A 20,124-nucleotide genomic window follows, 5' to 3' on the forward strand; every position below is an offset into this window, starting at 1 on the left:
AGCACCATCTTCGAGCAATATGTTAATGCCTTTGACTGTGACAGAAGAGGAAGGTTGTCCTTATCGTGGACAGTTGTTGACCCATACGTCAGTGGCCTCAAGGCTGGGCATCTACTGTTTCTGCTGCCCAATACAATGTCACACACTCAGCCCCTGGACATTGGCATCATCAGGAATTTCAAAGTTCATTACTATCAGACTCTGGCTATACAAACGCTCGTGGAAGCCGAAAACGGGAAGATCGGGTATACATCAATCACGATAATGGAAAACATGGGATTTGATGGAACAAGAGACAATTGCAAACAATTGCTTCCGGCCTGGGGTTTCATCTGTAATCAGCCAACTGGTGAGGATAACATGTTTTGGAGGTTGAATCGGAGGAATCTAGCCCTTTCAGCACTGCCCTTGAATAGCTACGCACCATCAGCTTGTGGCAACGTATGTTTCCCAGGATGTTTTCATCCATGTGGACGCTACAGTCAGTGTATCGGAATTGACTTCTGATAGTGACGTTACTGCCGCGCAATCAAAGAGCGATAAGCTAGTTCATGATGATGATGAAGAAGAAAATGATGACACCGACAGAGCAGAAGGTGGTTAAACTCACCCGGTCAACCTGTGTGAAATACAGTACCTTGCAAGTTGGGAAGGGAAAGTTGTATATTTGTAGGACACATGAGTGATATCTGACAGTCTGCCATGTTTTGTCATATTGAAAATACAGTGTATTTTGTTGTATGTAAATTACATAAAGATGTTTGGTGTTCACATCTAACCTGGGTACAAACCGTCATGGATTGAGTGACCAAATTATTAATTTATTTATTTTGAAGGGATTATTACCCTTGGAAAGCGATCTCCCAATCAATTAACAACTAGGTTCCTACTTACTGCTAGATAAACAGAGGCATGCGTAGTAAGGAAACTTGCCTAAGGTTTTGCCCTGCCCGGGAATTAAACCAGGATCCTCATGCTTGCAAGTTGAGTGTCTAACCAGTACACTACAGGTCCCATGTGAGGGGCTTTGTCAAATAGAGGCACAGTTGGCTGCACGGGAAATGGATCAACAACAACAACAAGATTACATTTGTATAGCAGCTTTCAGGTCGGGAGGACGTCCCATGACGCTGGACAGTGTACAGCATTTCAGACCCAAGCTGGGGTCAAGGGGGAGAGGGGAGAGGAAGGGGAGTGACCAATAGCATGGTCAAAGAGGAAGGTTTTGAGGCGGGACTTGAAGGAGGCTAAGGAGGGGGTGAGGCGGAGTGATTGGGAGATGGAGTTCCAGAGGTTGGGAGCAGAGTGGCTGAAGGCTCTCCCGCCAATGGTGGGTCGGGGGACGTGGAGCAGGCCAGAGCCAGTTGAGCGGAGGGAGCAGCCGGGTTGGTAGGAGGTTAGGAGGTCAAAGCGATAGGGTGGGGCGAGGCCATTGAGGGCTTTGTAGGTGAGGACCAGGAATTTGAACTGGATCCTCTGAGAGATAGGGAGCCAATGGAGAGGGGCGAGAATGGGGGAGATGGGGTCACGGAGTTTGGTGCGGGAGAGTTCTGGATTATCTGCAGCCTGTGGAGGGAGGAGTTGGGAAGGCCGACAAGCAGGGCATTTGCATAGTCGAGCCTGGAGGTGATGAAGGCATGAACAAGAGTTTCAGTGGCCTGAGGTGTGAGGTAGTGGCGGAGTCGGGTGATGTTACGGAGGTGAGGGAAGGCAGAGCGGGTCATGGCTTGGATGTGGGGAAGGAAAGACAGTTGAGGGTCGAACAAGACACCTAAGTTCCTGACTGGCTTGGTGAGTTGAAGTGTGCAACCATGGAAGTTGATGCTGCCAGAGCCTGAGGTGCAGAGTCACTGGCGCGAGCCAATCGGGAGGGCCCCAGTCTTGTTCACATTCAACTGTAGGAAGTTTGCCCTCATCCAGGACTTGATGTCTGACAGGCAGTCTGTCAGGACAGCAGTGGTCCTGGAGCTGAGGGTGGAGGCAGAAAGATAGAGTTGGGTGTCATCCATATACATGTGGAAGTTGACCCCATGTCTGCGGATGATGTCACCAAGGGGGAGCATGTAGATATTACAGAGGAGAGGGCCAAGGACAGAGCCCTGGGGGACGCCAGACGTGACAGTGCGGGGGCTGGAGGAGAAACCGTTAGAGGCAACAAAGTGGAGACGGTGAGAGAGATAGGAATTGAACCAGGCAAGGGCAGGTCCGTGATGATTAAGTAAGGAGGAGAGGCATTGTATGAGGATGGAGTGGTCGACAGTGTCAAAAGCGGCAGAGAGGTCGAGGAGGACAAGGAGGCAGAGGAAGCCCTGTTCACAGATGTTCAGAATGTCATTAATGACTTTGACCAGGGCTGTTTCCATGCTATGGGCAGCGCGGAAACCGTATTGAAGGGGTTCAAAGAGGGAATGGCGAGAGAGAAAGGAGCGGAGCTGGGACGCAACGACTCGTTGCAGGACCTTGGGAGACTAATGGGAGGTTAGCGATGGTGCGGTAGCTGGAAAGTTGGGATGGTCCAGGGAAGGTTTTTTCAGGATGGGGGTGATGACAGCTGTTTTTAGGGCAGTTGGAACTGAACCAGTTGAGAAAGGGAGGTTGATGATGTCGGACAGGAGAGGGGCCAGAAGGTGGTGCTGGGAGAGGAGGAGAGAGGTGGGGATGGGATTGAGGGAACAGGTGGTGGGTTTGAGTTTGCGAATAATCGCGGAGAGGGAGGAGGGAGAGGGTCGAAGGAGTATAGGGGGGGATGGGTGGGGGGGGTGGGTCATGAGGGAGAGGTGTTATGGGGGTGGCTGTGGACGGGGCAGAGGTAGCTGAACGTATCCCCTCGATTTTGGTTTCAAGGAAATCCAGGATCTCCTGGAGCCTTCTTCATCCCAACCTCTCTTGTGAACTTGCATTGTTTTGACAAAGGACGATTTGGCTGAGACAAAGACAGAGTAAATGTATTGGTGCAGTGCAGCCAAATCTGGCAGTGGACTGTTAGGTTGGATTTGAGTGAGGTGCAATCAGCAGCATGTACCTGTGACTTGAGGAGTGGAGGTGGATGATGTTTCAGTGGAATTTCAGGAATAGGAGGCAGTATGGCAGGTGAGGGGGCAAGGGGTGAAAGAAGAAGGAAGCGGTTGGTGGCAGGGAGTAGGTTAACGGGTTTAAACTTAAACAAGCCAAAAGTAAACTAACAGTTGTGGGACCCAGGTCTGCTCTGTCGCACTGACAGCTGCTTGCTATGCACAGTGTTTGTTAGTGCAGGTCTTCCTGCCCTCTAACGGCCCTGGAGGACTCATACCTACATCCCTTGGAATTATGATATATCAGGCGTATAATATACTGTATATGCAATGCATGAAATTTTTTTTACACATCAGTAGCTATGCTAATTATTAAATAAAACACTGCTCATATAAAGTATGGCTAATAGCAGTGATATTTTTGATAACTCTTCAACTTTGATAAAAAGTTGATTAAAAAATTGTGATTAAAATAAAACAGAAAAAGGAGACTTATGACAAATGTCAGGTCCAAAAACACACAGGATAATCAAATAGAATATAGGAAGTACAGAGGAGAAGTGAAAAGGGAAATAAAAGGGGCAAAAAGATTGTACGAGAAAAGACTAGCAGGAAACATAAGCATATTAAGAATAAAAGGTTAGTCTAAGTAGGGTGGGTCCAATTAGAGACCCAAGTAGAAATCTTCTTGTTGAGGCAGAAGGCATGACTGATGTACTTTGTACTTTGCAACTGTCTTCACAAAAGAAGACGATGCAACCAATGCCACAGTTTTGCAGGCGTGTGAACAAAAATTGGATATGATAAAAATCAATGGAGAAGAGGTGCTAAAAAGGCTGTCCACCAGGAGACCATGGTCCGGACGGATGCATCCTAGGTTACTGATGCATCCTAGATTCTCGGGCATGGCAAGGGTGGAAATAGTGGAGGCTCTGGCCAGAATCTTTCAATCCTCTTTGGACATTGGAGTGGTGCCAGAGGACTGGAAGGTTGCAAATGTTACTCCCCTGTACAAAAAGGGGCAGAAGGATAAACCTGAGAACTACAGGCCAATCAGCCTAACAACAGTAGTAGGGAAACTTCTGGAGACTATAATCCGGGACAATATAAATTCTCACTTAGAAAAATATGGTTTAATAAAGGACAGTCAACACAGATTTGTTAAAGGCAGATCGTGTCTGACAAACCTAATAGAATTTTTTGAAGTGATTGATACGGTGGATGAAGGTATTTCAGTAGACATAGCTTATCTAGATTTTCAAAAGGCATTTGACAAAGTGCCACATAAGAGACGTATAAACAAATAAAAGCCCACGGTATTAAAGGGACCATGGCAACATGGATTCAGAACTGGCTAGGAGACAGAAACCCGAGAGTGGTAGTAAACGGTTGCTTTTCTGACTGGAGGGAGGTGTGTAGTGGTGTCCCTCAGGGGTCAGTATTGGGACACTGCTCTTTCTGATCAATATTAATGATCTGGACCTGGATATAGGGAGCACAATTTCCAAATTTGCAGATGATACTAAGCTTGGAAAAGTATGGTGAGGAGGATAGCATCAGACTCCAAGAGGACTTGGACAGATTTGGTAAAATAGGTAGAAAAAGTGCCAGATGAGGTTTAATGTGGAGAAATGCGAATGGTAGGAAGAATGAAGAGAGGCGGTATAAGCTAGATGGTACAATCTTAAAGGGGGCAAATGAACAGAGAGACCTGGGGGTCCACATAAGCAAATCTCTGAAGGTGGCAGGACAGGTAGATAAAGCTGTTAAAAATATGGGATACTAGGTTTTATAAATAGGGGCATAGAATTCAAAAGTCAGGAGGTTATGTTAATATTTATAAAATGCTGGTTAGGCCTCAGTTGGAGTACTGGGTTCATTTCTGGGCACCTCACTTTAGGAAAGATGTCAGGGCATGGGAGAGGGTGTAAAGAATTATCAGAGTTTCACTGACGTATATATCAAAAATGAGAATAAAATTCCAAATTTGAATTCATTATAATAAAGTGGCTGGCCCTTTTGCAAAAAAAAATGAGCCTATCAACCCATCTGATTGGGAATGGCTTAAATCGGATTGCGCCAGAACCCTTGTAAATTCATGTGCTATATTCATCTCCTCATCTCTCTATAAAACCTTGACATTGTTTCGCTTAAAAAAAATTGCATCCACAATTTATAGTATAAGAAACCCTGTTTAAGATCCTCCCTATGTACAGAGTATCTAATAGAAATGTAGGAATGTGCTGCCACTCAGGACAAGTTTAAAATACCCAGCATAAATGAATGTTATGTACAAGCCTGGGAACAGGCATATCACATATCAGACATGTCACCTGCATAAACAGACTGCACTGGGAAAGGGTGAAGTCAATCATTGTTGATGTTTTTCTAATGTTTATTTGGATAAAAGCCAATTTATTTTTTTTGTATCAAGGGTGTTTTATTCTGTGTTTATTGGTTGAAACTGAAAATCAGAAGCCTTAACCATATCAAATGCAAGGATTATTATTAATTTGCTATTATTTTATTAAAACTGCCTGGTGGAAGCAGCTTCGATAGTAACTTTCAACAGAGAATTGGAACTTTAAAAAGGAAAAATTTGCAGGGCTATGGGGTAAGAGTGGGAGTTGGACTAGTTCGATAGCTCTTTCAAAGAGCTGGCACAGGCATGATGGGCCGAATGGTCTTCTTATGTGCTGTAAGATTCTATGACCTTAGTAAATCCATTGAGTCTAGGTAAAGAAAATATCCATCAAAACTAACAGGTGGAACCAGCCTATACAGAGGGTTTTATCATTGAATTCTTATGTTCCTGTATTACAGTGATGAAGCACTAGGATATTAATTTGTCTGTTGTGTTTCTAAAATTAACAACAGTGCTGTTGTTCTACTAATGGTTGTCGGACATCCATATATGATGTTAACTCCTCCAAAAACAACAACAGATTGCATTTATATAGCATCAGGAAGATATCTCAAGCCACTGTACATTGCACCCAAGCCGATCTGTTTCTAGTGTTTCTAACTGATTTGACAAATTCTGAGAGTAGTCAACCTAGATAAAGTTCGGTAGATTTTTTTAAAATCCAAATTGGAGACTTAACAGGCTTTTTAAGCATTATATTTAAACTTATAAATTTCATTTGCGTGCTTTTTGCTGACCGAAGATCTTTGCATGAAGTCATAACTTTCATCAAGCTGTAAAACAAAGCAGTACCCATTTGAAAGGACTTTCAGTATTTAGACTAAGCTAACTTAACTCTCGCCTTCATTCCATAAGATTACTGTAATATATCAGAACATGCTGGCCATATGGTAACGATGTCCACAAGTTTGATGCTGAATAAAATAAAATCAGGTGCACATTATTTAAAAAAAAATACTTTTAGAGAGATTCTGATACAAAGCTTCATTGAGTGCCACATTGATCATTGATTGTGGAGCCCAGTAGCTTTGTGGTTAGAACACTCATCTCGCAAGCGAGAGGACCTGGGTTCGATTTCCAGGCAGTGCGAAACGTTGGGCAAGTTTCCTTACTCACGCCTCTGTTTATCCAGCAGTAAGTAGGAACCCAGTTGTTAGTCGATTGGTAGATCACTTTTCTGGGGATAATGATCCCTTCAAAAAGAAAAAACAAATGTGGTCACTCAATCCACTAGTGTTGTGGGACACTGCTGTGCGTAATTACCTGCTGCATTTTGCCCACAAAATAAACAGTCAACTCACTTTACAGTATATTCTTTGAAGCGCTTTGAGATGTCTCGAAGACGTAATAAGGCGTTATGTCAAATGCAGGATGATTATTATTGGTATGCTAGACATGTTTGCTGCTCATTGTGGCTATATCTTGGAGTATAACGCTGTGCCTAAATAGCTAATAGCTACAGGAAACATATAGTAAGATTCTTTCAATTTCAACATTAAAAATCCCGATCCTATTTATTGCTGTATGCAAATAAGTATTTCAAGTGATCTGAATTAACAGCCGATATTGAAGTTATTATTGTATTAGTAATAGTTAGATAAATATAAATATACTAGCCAGTAGTCCAACTGCACAGATGTATAGAGCCTAACTTTACATAGATCCAACCATAAAAAATAACCAATATATCTATTCATTCCTCAAATTCTAATTTGATGGTTGGGGTTCCAGAGTATTGGTGTAAAACATTTGGTCCAAATAATGCACTTTTTTTTATCCTGCCAAAAACAGCAGTTGGTGCTCCCTGTTCAAAATAGTCCTGCTGTAATATATGCATCAATTTGAAAATTCAACAACAACTTGCATTTATTTAATCTCTCTCGGAGTTCAGACAGATTTAGTATTTAGTGCAAACTTGATTGCTTTTTACAATGAGCTAAAAATACTTCTTACAAAACAAATGGCATGGTCTCCACTTGTGGGTCTCCGGTTGCTTCACATTACCATGTAGGAAGTGCCACCGATTACTTTCTGCTGAAGTGTGTCTGACTACTTTAGTCATGGAATAGTCCTATACCAGGGCATATTATAATACAATACAATTTACATTTATGTAGCAGCTTTCACATTGGGAGGATGTCTCAAAGTGCTTCACTGTGCTGGATGGACATCTGAGCTGGAGGTGGGAGCAGAGGGGAAAGATGACTGAAGGCATGGTAAAAGATGTAGGTTTTGAGAAGGACCTTGAAAGAGGGTAGAGAGGGAAGGAGGCCCAGGAACACTGAGATGGAATTCCAGAGAGTGTGGTCAGAATCGCTGAAAGCTCTAACTGATGGTGGGGGTAAAGACATGAAATAGGCCAGTTTCTGCGGAACGAAGGAAGAAGTGGTATGGTTGGAGGAGGTTGCAAAGATAGAATGGAGTGAGGTCTTGTATGTGGTTTGACTGTATTGCTTGACAAAAAGCTGGAGGATATGGCTGTACAGTGTATTCTATAGACTGATCAAATAATTTTATCCACACTTTTGTAAAAATTCGCATTGCTTATACACTGTAAGGGAATTTTTGTGTCATTTGTGAGATGATAGGTTGGGGTGAAATTCGCTAGTTTGCAAATTTACTGCTATTACCAACGTGAGCTTATGATGGAAACTGCTGGGATGTTTCCATCAATTTTGCATGTTGGCTGGGTATGCAACTTTGTCGAATATGCACCAGAAGTGTAATGTGACAAAGTTTTCCTCTTTCCTCCAAGGTCATCTGGCCCTCTGTGTGAGGCCATAATAGTTCAATGAGTTTGTTTTAATATTATTGAGTTTAAATAAAAAAATATTCTTGAATGCTTTTTACGCATGGCCTTTTGTCTTTATCTTGGAGTTTTTCTCTTTACTGAAATAACACATGGATTTTCAATATGAAGGGTAAAGAGATGGTGCTATTCTGGGCAGGGTGTTGCAGCTTGAAGTATGGTAATCCATAGCTAATCATAGAATTAAAGAGGAGCAGTTAAGGGCACGGGGAAATATTTTCAGTACTGTATAGAAGCAACAATGGAGGCTCAAAGCAGATTCTATTTTAATCATTGCAAGAGGTCCTTAAAATTGCAAGAATTGATGATCAGATTCACTCCAGTTTTCTCCACCAGCACTCCAGCTCAAAGAGTTTCTTGAGGGAGTGCTGAAAAGAAAGGAATTGCTTTTAGTAAGTCAACTGTCATTCACCATCTTTCAAATTTTACCTCCCACAGCACCACTAGTCCTATAGCATTTCTTCTGTCTGTTTTTTTCCAATACCAATTTACATGATATTGCTTTAAGCTCTGCAGTTAATGTGCAAAAATCCTCATTACTTACTGGTGCCCATTAAATACATCTTGGTGTAAAGTATGAATAATTATTACAATAATAATAATTATTATTATTAAAGTATGATATTAATTCATGTGAAATTTGTGTAGTTTTTGGTGGTAACCTGCACCTGCAAGCTATTTTAGAATCTGAACTGTTACTAAGTAGTAATTTCAACAGAAACCATGTCAAGATACTTGACTTGGTATGCAAAGTACAGGCTGGCTCCATTGAAAGAAATATCAATATCATTCAGACATGAAAAAACAGACAAGAAGCAGCATCTCCCCATCATCCGAACGTCTTGATGTGCTTGTATGTTATTCAACAGTATCATCATTTATCGCAATTAAAACTCAGGGGTGTCTATCCCTGCTGATGAGTTGTACCTCGTTTTGCTTCCTGTCCACCTCTTCAGCACTGGAGGACCCAACTCTATGATGCCAAGCTGCTCAGGAAGGAAACAAAATACTCAGTCATTGAAAGGTGCTGTTGACGGAAAGATCTACTGTCTGGCTCTCTGTCTGTCTGGCTCTCTATCGGTCTCTCTGTCTGTCGATCGGTCTCTGTTTCTATTGTCTGTCGGTCAGTCTCTCTGTCGGTCTGTCAGTCGGTCGGTCTCTCTGTCTGTTGGTCGGACTCTGTCGGTCGGTCTCTCTGTCTGTCTGTCGGTCGGACTCTGTCGGTCGGTCGGTCTCTTTGTCTGTCGGTTGGTCTCTCTTGTCTGTCTCGGTCGGTCTCTCTTGTCTATCGGTCGGTCTCTCTTGTCTGTCGGTCGGTCAGTCTCTCTTGTCTGTCGGTCGGTCAGTCTCTCTTGTCTGTCTGTCTCTCTTGTCTGTCGGTCGGTCTCTCTTGTCGGTCGGTCTCTCTTGTCTGTCGGTCTGTCGGTCTCTTGTCTGTCGGTCGGTCTCTCTGGTCTGTCGGTCGGTCGGGCGATTTCTCTTGTCTGTCGGTCGGTCGGTTTCTCTTGTCTGTCGGTCGGTCTTTCTTGTCTGTCTGTCAGTCGGTCTTTCTTGTTTGTCTGTCTGTCGGTCGGTCTCTCTTGTCTGTCGGTCGGCCGGTCTCTCTTGTCTGTCGGTTGGTCTCTCTTGTCTGTCGGTCGGTCTTTCTTGTCTGTCTGTCTGTCGGTCGGTCTCTTGTCTGTCGGTCGGTCTCTCTTGTCTGTCGGTCTCTCTTGTCTGTCGGTCGGTCTCTCTTGTCTGTCTGTCTGTCTGTCTGTCTGTCTGTCTGTCTGTCTGTCTGTCTGTCTGTCTGTCTGTCTGTCGGTCGGTCGGTGTCTCTGTCAGTCGGTCTCTCTGTCTGTCGGCCGGTTGCTCTGTCTGTCGGTCAGTCTCTCGGTTTGAGTCTTTCTGCTGATCGGTCAGTCTCGGTCGGTTTGTCTGTTTGTCAGTCGATGTCTGTCTGGTCTCTCTGTCCGTCGGTTGGTCTCTGTCTGTTGGTTGGTTGGTGGGTCAGTCAGTCTGTCGGTCGGTCGCCCTCTCTGTCTGTCAGTCGGTCACCCTCTCTGTCTGCCGGTCGGTCGTCCTCTCTGTCTGCCGGTCGCTCGCCCTCTCTGTCGGTCGGTCGCTCGTCCTCTCTGTCGGTCGGTCGCTCGCTCGCCCTCTCTGTCTGTCGGTCGTTCGCCCTCTCTGTCGGTCGGTCGTTCTCTCTTGTCGGTCGCTCTCTCTGTCTGTCGGTCGCTCTCTCTGTCGGTCGGATGTCTCATGAACAGCGTTATATAAATAGAAGTTTTTGTTTCCTGCCTGTCTGTCAGCCTGTCTTTCTCTGTCTCTCTGTCTGCCTCTCTGTGTGTCTCTGACTGCCTCCCTGTCTGTCTCTGCCTGCCTCTCTCTATCTGTCTAAGCCTGCCTCTCTATCTGCCTCTCTTGCTTCTGTCACTCTGCTGCTCTCTGTGACGCTCTTTCTGCGCTGCTGTCTGCCACTCTTTGCACCTCTCTGACTGTCTTCCTACCTGTCCCTATCGGTTCTCTCCCTCTCTCTTTCTCTCTCTCTCTTATCTGCCCATCTCCCTCTCTTTCTACTTGTCTCTCTCTGTTTGCCTGCCCGTCTCGCCCCCTCTCTATCCTTCTCCGTCTCGGTCTGCCTGCACGTTTGTCTGCCTGCATACTTGTTTGCCTTCATATCTCTCTGTCTCTCTCTGGCTGACTGCCTTCCTTTCTGCCTCTCTGGCTGTCTCCCCTCTTGTTTCTCAGTCTTGCTTTTTATCTGCCTTCCTGGCAATCTGCCTGCCCATCCATCTGTCTTCCCGTCTGTCGTCTGCCCTCTTGTCTGTCTGCCTGCCCTCCTGTCTGTATGTATGATCCCGTCTGTGGGTCTGTCATCCCATTTGTGGGTCTGTCACCCTGTCTGTTTGTCTGCCTGCCTGTTCCTGTCTGTCTTTCTGTCTTATCTGCCCTCTTGTCCGTCTGTCTACCCTCCTGTCTGTTTGCCCTCATGTCACCCCATCTGTGCATCGGTCATCTTGTCTGTCCTGCCCGCCCATTTGCTTGCCCGTCTATCCGTCTGTCTTCCCATATGTCTGTCTGACAGTCTGGGTTTCTGCCTGCCTGTCTGTCAACCCTTCTTTGCTTGCCTGTCTGTCTGTCTCTACCTGCCTACCTATCTATGGGTTTCTGTCTGTCAGGCTCTCTCACTCTCTCTGTGCCTGTGTCTCTCACTCTGTCTGCCCCCCTCTTTCTCACTGTCTACCTGTCTCTCTCGGTTTCTAACTCTCTCTCTCCGTCTGCTTGTCTCTCTGACTGTCCCTCTCTCTACCTGCCTTTCTCTCTCTCTCTGACTCTGCCTTGGCTCTGTCTCTGGATTGCTCTGTCTGTGCCCTGGCTCATCTCTCCTTTTCTCTTTCAGTTCTTTCCTTTTCTTTCTGTATGTGTATGTGCATGTCTGCTCATTAGGCACCGTCATACTTCACGACACTCCTCCTTAACCCCCCCCACCCATCAGCCATTGGCTTCAGACTATTAACCCGCTCTCTTGAACGACACAAAGTCCCTATAACTTACCCCTTCCCTCAGCTCCTTTAAGATCTGCTTCAAGACTTCCTCTTTAACTGCGCCTGTGATCATCTTACCCCACCGACCCACCCACCCCTAGCTCAGATGCAAACCCTGGACTGTCCAGAGCCTTGGGTGGTTGTTCTGACATTACAGGCGCTATTTAAATGCAAATTTGTTTTTAATGCGTTTGTGTGTGTGTCTCCCTTGTCCGTCTCTCTATTACTTGCCCTCTGTCCATCTCTTCTCTTGCCCTCTGTCTCTCACAAACAATGAGAGACGGGCATTTTGGGAGAAAGAGAATGGAGTGAATTATACACTGTGTGCTTGGATCTTAATGGAGTTGAGGAACAGAGGGATCTGGGTCACAATGTATAATTAAAGAGGCAAACGTGGTTCTAGGGTTTTGTATATAACCGTTAGCTATAAAAGTTATCTTGAATCTAAATAAGGCATTGGTTAGGCCTGCTGCAATATTGTGAGCAGTTTTGGATACTACATTATAGAATGGGTGTTTGAGTTGTGGAGAGGATCGGAATAAGAATTATCAAAAATTGAAAGGATATGGCTATGAACAGGGATGAGAGGTGAGGGTGATATGATACAGTTATTTAAGTTAATGAAAACGTTTGAAAGAATTAAACTTTCTACCAATATAGATTTCAATGACAACAGGACATGAATTAAATATTGTGAAAGGCGAATAAAAGGAGAGGTTTGGAATAACTTTCGCCAGAGGACTGTCAGAGAATGGAATGATTTGCCAGGGAGCCTGTTGAAGCAGTGACGGTTGGGCTTTTGAGAGAGAATTCGATAAACGCACGCAGGGGTCGGGTATGCTAAATAGGTATTCAAGATACAGGGAAAGAGCAAGAGTTCGGGATTAGAACGGGTCGCTTCTTGGAGGAGCAAACGCCAGTACGAAAACACGGGCTGAATAGCCTCCGACTGTATACTACAATTCTGTGGCTCTATGATACGTTTTCCGTTTGCTTATGTACTGCTTACAATTTTCTCCTCTCTGAAATTTTAAATGAGTAAAAGCAACAGGCTATACATGCATATGTATAGAAGGATGTGAACATACTTAACTTTTGACGGAAAAAGTGCCACACTGGGGAAGGGAAAGTAGAATAGGCTGCAAACATACAGGTGGTACCAATATTAGATGAATTTCTAATCTTGAAAAGATGGAGCTGTTGGACACAGTAGTATTTGTAGGGCGCTGGAATGATGAACAGCTTTGTTGTTTGGTCTGGAAATGAAGTGAAGTAATTAAACCTGATATAATCAAATAAAATAGATTTCGCACTAGCAACGACTTACAACCTATTGTAGATTTGAGCATGGTGCATTTATAATACTGATACATTTCTATTTGTACTTTTTGGTTTTAATGAGGAGCCAAAAAGTAGTTATGTAATGATGAATTTTTAATTAACAATATTTTGAAGTAATTATTTTAAGTTTATACTGAAAATTTACTGCATAAAATCCTGAAAGCCCTGAATACTATATTCATCAATCTCTGAATACTATTTTTTTTTACAGATGAGCCCACCCGGTCCTTGAGTGGTCTGATTTTGAAGAACAATGTGAAAGCGCATTTACACAATTTTCCAAATGGTGTAACCGACTTCATTAAAAATGAATGTCTGAAAAATATTGGTGACTCCTCGGCTTTAATTCGAGCCACTGTGGGTAAGTGTTACAATTTGAAAGGGTTTTTCAGAACTTTTAAAGCGTGTGCATAATTCATACCAACAGAGCAGAGGGTCTCTTATACATTAGGACATTTTGGATAATGCAAGAGTTACTGGACCAACAACATAATCCTTAATTAATTAGGTCGCAATTGTTTTTGGTACAGGTGAGTCAAATATTTCAAGAGAAGGAGTGCAAAGTAATCAGTGGATTTTTGCACTAGCAACAACTTACAAGCCATCATAGATTTGAGCAGTGGCTTCAAAAGTCATTTTAAGTTAACTGAAAGGACTATTAAAAGAAGTAGAGCAACAATAGAAGAAACAGAAATTTGGACGTTCAAATAGCAGCCTTCAAACTCAGTTGATTCAGCATCTGATTTTGCCTTTCTGCACCCCACCTTCGGAACTCCGTCCCGGAAATCCTGTGCCTTGCCCCCTTCAAGATCCATCTCCAGACCTTCCTCATTAACCATGCCTTCCCATTGCCATTCCTCTCCACTTTCCAGTGCCTTCAGACATCCTCACAATACGAAAGCCGCTATATAAATGTAATTTATTGTTGTTGGAATCAAATGTATGTATTCAAATTCAGTGGCTCCACTTAACCTTCACATTTAATGGTTTAAAAGAATATGTACCATATCCTATGGTAGGCGGGAGAGGTAGTTTGGGGCTTCCTGGCGTTAATCATCTGTACTAGTCCAAATTGTTGGTCCTGTCTTTCGATGATACGTAAGACTGAGCGCATGCTTCCTGTTCATAATATCTTAATAATATATATATATATACATAATATATATAATAATAATATCTGTTCAATAGCCTCGCCCCACCTTACCTCTGCGACCTCCTAACCCCATACCAACTCGCCCGTTCCCTCTGCTCAGCCGGCTCTGGCCTGTTCCACATCCCCCGACCCACCTGCCCCACCATTGGCGGGAGAGCCTTCAGCCACTCTGCCCCCAACCTCTGGAATTCCATCCCCCAATCACTCTGCCCCCCCCCCCCTCCTTAGCCTCCTTCAAGTCCCGCCGCAAGACCCTCCTCTTCGACCATGTCATCGGTCACCCCCCTTCCCCTCCCTTCCTGACCCCAGCTCAGGTCTGAAATGCTGTACACTGTCCAGCACCTTGGGACGTCCTCCCGACGTGAAAGGCGCTGTACAAATGTAATCTTGTTGTGGTTCAAGTGGACATTAAAACATCCTTTGCAACACAACAATGTCCCACAAATAGTCATGAACTGAATAACTTATTTATATGGGGGAGTGTTGGTCCAGGAGATATTCCCTTATCTTTTGATTAGTGCCATGGGATTGTTAACGTCCACTGAACAGACAGGTGGGACCTCTGACAGATGAGTTGTGTGGGTAACTGGGCTTCTTGCGGTTCACGCTATTCATCAACGACTAAGAAGGGAGAATTTTGTATTGTCATATAAAATTTGCTGAATCCACCAGGCTATTTGGCAAGGTGATTAATATAAGATAGAAACATAAAGGACAAACTGAACTAACTAAAACAGATGAGCTGAGAAGTGGATAGCAGATGGATTTTAATGTTGATAAATGCAAGAAAATTCATAATGGTAAAGGAAACGATATCCATGTATAAATGATGAGGGTCCTTTAGCAGAGGTGTAGAATGAAAAAAATCTAAATGTGATTGATCATTCACTGACTTTTCCAATCGATGTGAAGCTGTTAACAAATTTAATTAAATACTAGGTTATATCTCAAGGACATTTGACTATAAATGGAAAGCAGTTATTATAACATTGTACAGATGACTAGTAAGCCGCATTGCAGCTTTGGGTCCAGTGCCTTCAAAGGATATTGATATGTTTGAAAGGTTTCAGAAAAGAGCTGCTGATGTAAATTATTGATGGTGTGATTCAGCATGATTTCCTTGTGCCACTGAGAGAGGGGCAGTGTCACTCCTGCAAATTGTTGTTGAGGCTGAGTCCATAACTGAGCAAGGGGGTGGGGGTTAGTAGGCCATTCAGCCCCTCAGGCCTGTTACACCATTATAGTAGATTTTGGCTGATCTGTACCTCAACTCCATTTACCAGCCTTTTCTCCACACCCTTACCTAACAGGAATAGGGAGGTGACCAAAGACATAGGTTTTTAGGTGGCTTTTGAAGATAGAAAAGGGTGGTGAGAAGGATAGGTTGAAGGAGGGAGTTCCAGTGGGTTCTGCTTCCACCCTCGACTACATGACTACTTCTGTCCTGACAGAATGTCCTGTCAGACATCAAATCCTGGGTGAGAGCCAATTTTCTCCAGTTAAATGTCGACAAGATTGAGGTGTCTTGTTCGACTCTCAATTGTCTTAGATCCTACATCTGTCCCATGATCCGTTCTGCCTTTCGACACCTCTGCAACATTGCCTACCTCCCATGACTGTCTCTCCCCTCAGGCTGCTGAGACCCTCATCCATGCCTTCAATATGTCCAGGTTTAACTACTAACTCCCTGCTCGCTGGACATCGGTGGTCCAGTCTTTAGCCTTGTTAGCCCTCCCCCCACCCCCGAAACTCCATTGTGGAGCATTGCCGCCTTCGACCATGCCTTCGGTCATTTTCACACCCAACTAACCCCCCCTTGCTCTATCCCTCTTGATTCCAAACCCCAGCTTGAGTGCCAATCAAAACCGCTACATAAATGCAATTTTGTTGTTGTTGTTGGTTTGGATACTATTGAGTATCGTGTTGAATTTCTACATTTGTCAGATACCTGGCTGACCCGAAAAAGTATGCTTCGCCTAGACCTTAAAATTTCTTCAAAGGAACGTGAACTGTTTCGTATTGCATTCTAATTTGTAGGTGAGTCTGTGCCATAAATGTTTTAATAATTTTCTATTTTGTTGCCCTTTACAGGTATTCTGATTACTACAATAGCCTCAAAAGGTGAACTACAGAACTGGCCAGACCTCTTACCAAAGCTCTGTAGCCTTTTGGATTCAGAAGACTATAATACCTGTGAAGTAAGTTTTGTTTTAGATCAGGCATTTTAAGTGATGCAAAAGCAACTGGTAATTTTAGTCTAAAGGCTGAAGTATTGCACTGTATTCACTTTGGGAAGGAATGTGATCTATGGTAGCCAAATTAGAAAACGATCTAAGCATTTCCTACAGACTAGACTAAATGTAGTTAGTCTTTCTATAACTCAAGAAGGGGTTTCAAAAGTAAGAAAGTGACAGTCCCTCTACTGTTAGAATCGCTTATGAAATTTCAGCAAGTTTATATCTATTTAACTCTGGGATATGGGTTCAGTGATGTGCATTTTCTCTTTGCCCTGTAGTTGGGGGAACTATTTTAACTGATGAAATTTATTGGAGAAATGAGTTGAAATCATGAAATGAATTGGGAAGTGCAAATCTAAGTCTGGTGTGCACAGAGCATAAAAATGTCCATTATTGAGTACAAATTAGCAATAACTTTCTTAGCTGCTGTGGCAAATTAAAAAGTTCATCCTGATGCAGTAACAGTATTTGTGATTGAAATTGAGGAGGGAAAACTTTTTTACTCAGTCTCTTTATAGTTTGATCCTGATAGTGTTTGCTGAAAATATTTCCCAGCACTCGTATTTTCCATCTTGGCTAGAAAAAATTACAACCTTTTAGTATCAATAAATATTTGTTAACATCAGGTGATTTGTACTTATGGAAGGAAAAAAAGACCGAAACTGAGAAGCAAAATTTGTTCAAAACCATTCTCTAAACGTTTCAATGAATTTACTGCAGTGATCCTGATCGAGCCAACAAGCTGCTCAGCGATCATCTCTCCTCCACTTTCAATTCCCTTGCCCCACTTGAAAATCCAGACTGTCTCCAAATCCACCCACTCGGCTCTGGTACAACAGCTACCTCCACTCCCTTAAATCCCAAACCCGGATGCTCAAACCCAGATGACACAAAACCCTAAAGGTTTGTGGAGGCTAGAGGAAAAAGAATGTTTTAAATTTGAGCTAAATTAGGAAGCAGAAAAAATAAAGTGCAATTAGAAAAGACTTGATTTCGACAGAAAAATAGTGGAGAAAGAAAGAATTTAGTTTAATTTGTTATAAAATTGCATTAACTACTTGTTTAGCATTCCTGAGCACATTGATTATGATGTCCAAAATTGATAAGCCCAAGTGACAAGAATTTCCTTGGCTCTGCTGACAGTCCACACGTTTAGATCACTCCAGTTTGAATTGCCTGCATGTAAATTTATTATTCAGCTTTGCAGTTGCTAAATTCAGCAATAAAGTTTATCCCTTTTCAGGAAATAGCCAGCAAATCTAAGATGGTTAGAGATGATGAGGAACATGCTTTAATCATTTTGTAATTCATTATTAACTAAGTGTCCTGCAACAGTCGGCTAGTATTAAATTACAAAATGATTGATTATCTGTATTAGTAATAAAAACGATCCTAATCTGTGTTGGTTCAGTGTAGCCACTTAATAAGTGAGGTTATGCCTGATGTTGGCTCTTGGCAACATCCTAGCTGAATTATCGGAATGAAATAAGGATACAGGGAATTAACAATTTATTAACTTTTTTAAAAAGATGCCTAATTTAAGCTAGCACTGCCTATTTAAATATCTGTTATACGTAACTATGACAGCAGTGAAACTTATTTTGTTTGCAGTTGTCATTCTTCTTACCTAGCCTTTAAAACAACAATCTGCATTTAAAAAAAATACATTCATGGGATTTCATGTTTGTTATAATTGGTATAGTTATAAAAAGAGTTGGTGTATTGTCACCATTTTTTTGGATTGTTGAAATCCTGCTAAATTGCATTGCTTTGAAATTTATCTTTCTTCAGTTCAATAAAATTTTATACTTTTAAAGCGCTTTTCACGAACTAAAGCATTTGACAATTCTGAGCTGGGGGGAGCGTAAAAATAACCAAAAATGGGGTCAAAGAGATACATTTTGAGGATATGTTATTCCTACTGCAAGTTGAAGTAAATTGGGTTTAAATCAACGTAGATCAAACCACTTAAAGCTTTCAATCCTTTTCAAGACTGCAGTAATACAGCATGAAAATACTAATTGGATATTTGTTCCAAGGATTTTTATAAATTGAAGTTCACAATTCTACTTCATAAAATTCTTGACATTTGCAAATGAAACAATTTCCAATGAGGGAGGTATGTAATAATAATATTTCTTGCATTTGAAATAGCACCTTATCACGTCGTTGAGAAGTCTCAAAGCGCTTCACAGAATATTTTGTAAAGTTTATTTTGTGAGCAAAACGCAGGAGCCAAGTGCGCACAGCAGTGTCCCCCACAAAGAGTCATGGATTGAGTGACCAAATTGTTATTATTTTTTAAGTAATTGTTATCCCCAGAAAGCGATCCACCAATCGACTAACAACCGGGTTCCTTCTTACTGCTGGTAAACAAAGGCGTGTGGAGCAAGGAAACTTGCCTAAGGTTTTGCCGTGTCTCAGGTATTGAACTCGGATCCTCTCGCTTGCGAGGCGAGCGTATTAACCACAATGCTATAGGACTCTACATGTATTTATAACATTAAGTACGTTAATATTTTGTCTTCAATACTAAATGGAGGTACTCAGATTGTTAACTTATAAACCAGGAGAGCTATTTTTCTTTACAATTGTAGTGCAATTCTAAGTCTGTAAATAATTCAAAATGTCCTTCTCTAATTAGACAAATCACAAATGAATTACAGTAAACTCCTGATAACTTATGATTCCAAGGGAAAAGAGCTCAGTGACAAGTTATCGGGACTGGATAGTTAGCCATATTTATAAATACATAAATAAATGCAGCCTGGATATTAGCAGCATGATGACTTAAGACAACTTAACTTAGTGACAAGTTAAGACAGGGTCAGGTAATCAGGAGTTTACTGAGGTTCTTCGGATGAGATGTTAAACTGAGGTCCCATCTGCCTGTTCAAGTGAACATTAAAGATCCCATGGTACTATTCGAAAAGGGAGGGGAGTTTTTCCTGGTGTCCTGGCCAACAATCCCCCAAATAAAATTGGTTACGCTCTCCATGGCTGTTTGTGTGACATCACTGTGCGCAAACTGGTTACCATTATTCACCCTCAAAATACAAGGTTAATCCACTTTACAGATTATCCTGTGAAGCACTTTGAGACATCTCTATGACGTGATCAGGCACGATACCAAATGCAAGGATTATTGTTATTATAGTTTTCATATACATTCGGCTTACCATTAATGCAAGCATTTCTGAACACTTGGTTCTATTGAAAGCATGTAACTTTTTGCCTGTATTAGAAAGTTGAGAGTAGACTTAGTGATTTTATAAAAATGTCATGGAATTTGCAACCATTAATAATAATAATCCTTGCATTTGATGTAGTGCCTTATCATGTCATTGAGACCTCTCAAAGTGCTGCACAGAATATATTGTAAAGTGAATTTTAAAATCTAAATTTAATTTTAAAGTCCAGTTGAAGTGCTCGGGTAACGTTCTCAAAACATGTGAGCAAAAAATTGAGAAATTATATGAATCTTGAAATGAAATAATTCTACTTGTGATCTACTTTTGTCCTATTTTTCCTTAAATTAGAATTCTTGCTTTTAGAATAATAACACTGTGATGTACCATCTGACTAACTTTTCAGTATTGCTCTCTATCCACAACTGACATT

The 20,124-nt window shown here is 42.3% G+C and overlaps 1 protein-coding gene across 1 annotated transcript in view; it reads left to right on the forward strand.

The window, feature by feature from the left end:
- The window catches only part of tnpo1 (transportin 1), a 74,895-nt gene that overhangs the window by 27,503 nt on the left and 27,268 nt on the right, over nt 1-20,124 (forward strand). The window contains 2 exon segments of the mRNA XM_007899794.2: nt 13,325-13,474; nt 16,358-16,464. Of these exon segments, the coding sequence (XP_007897985.2) occupies nt 13,325-13,474; nt 16,358-16,464 (257 nt within the window).

This window comes from Callorhinchus milii, unplaced genomic scaffold, assembly GCF_018977255.1.
Source record: "Callorhinchus milii isolate IMCB2004 unplaced genomic scaffold, IMCB_Cmil_1.0 Scaffold1, whole genome shotgun sequence".
Taxonomy (NCBI): Eukaryota; Metazoa; Chordata; class Chondrichthyes; order Chimaeriformes; family Callorhinchidae; genus Callorhinchus; species Callorhinchus milii.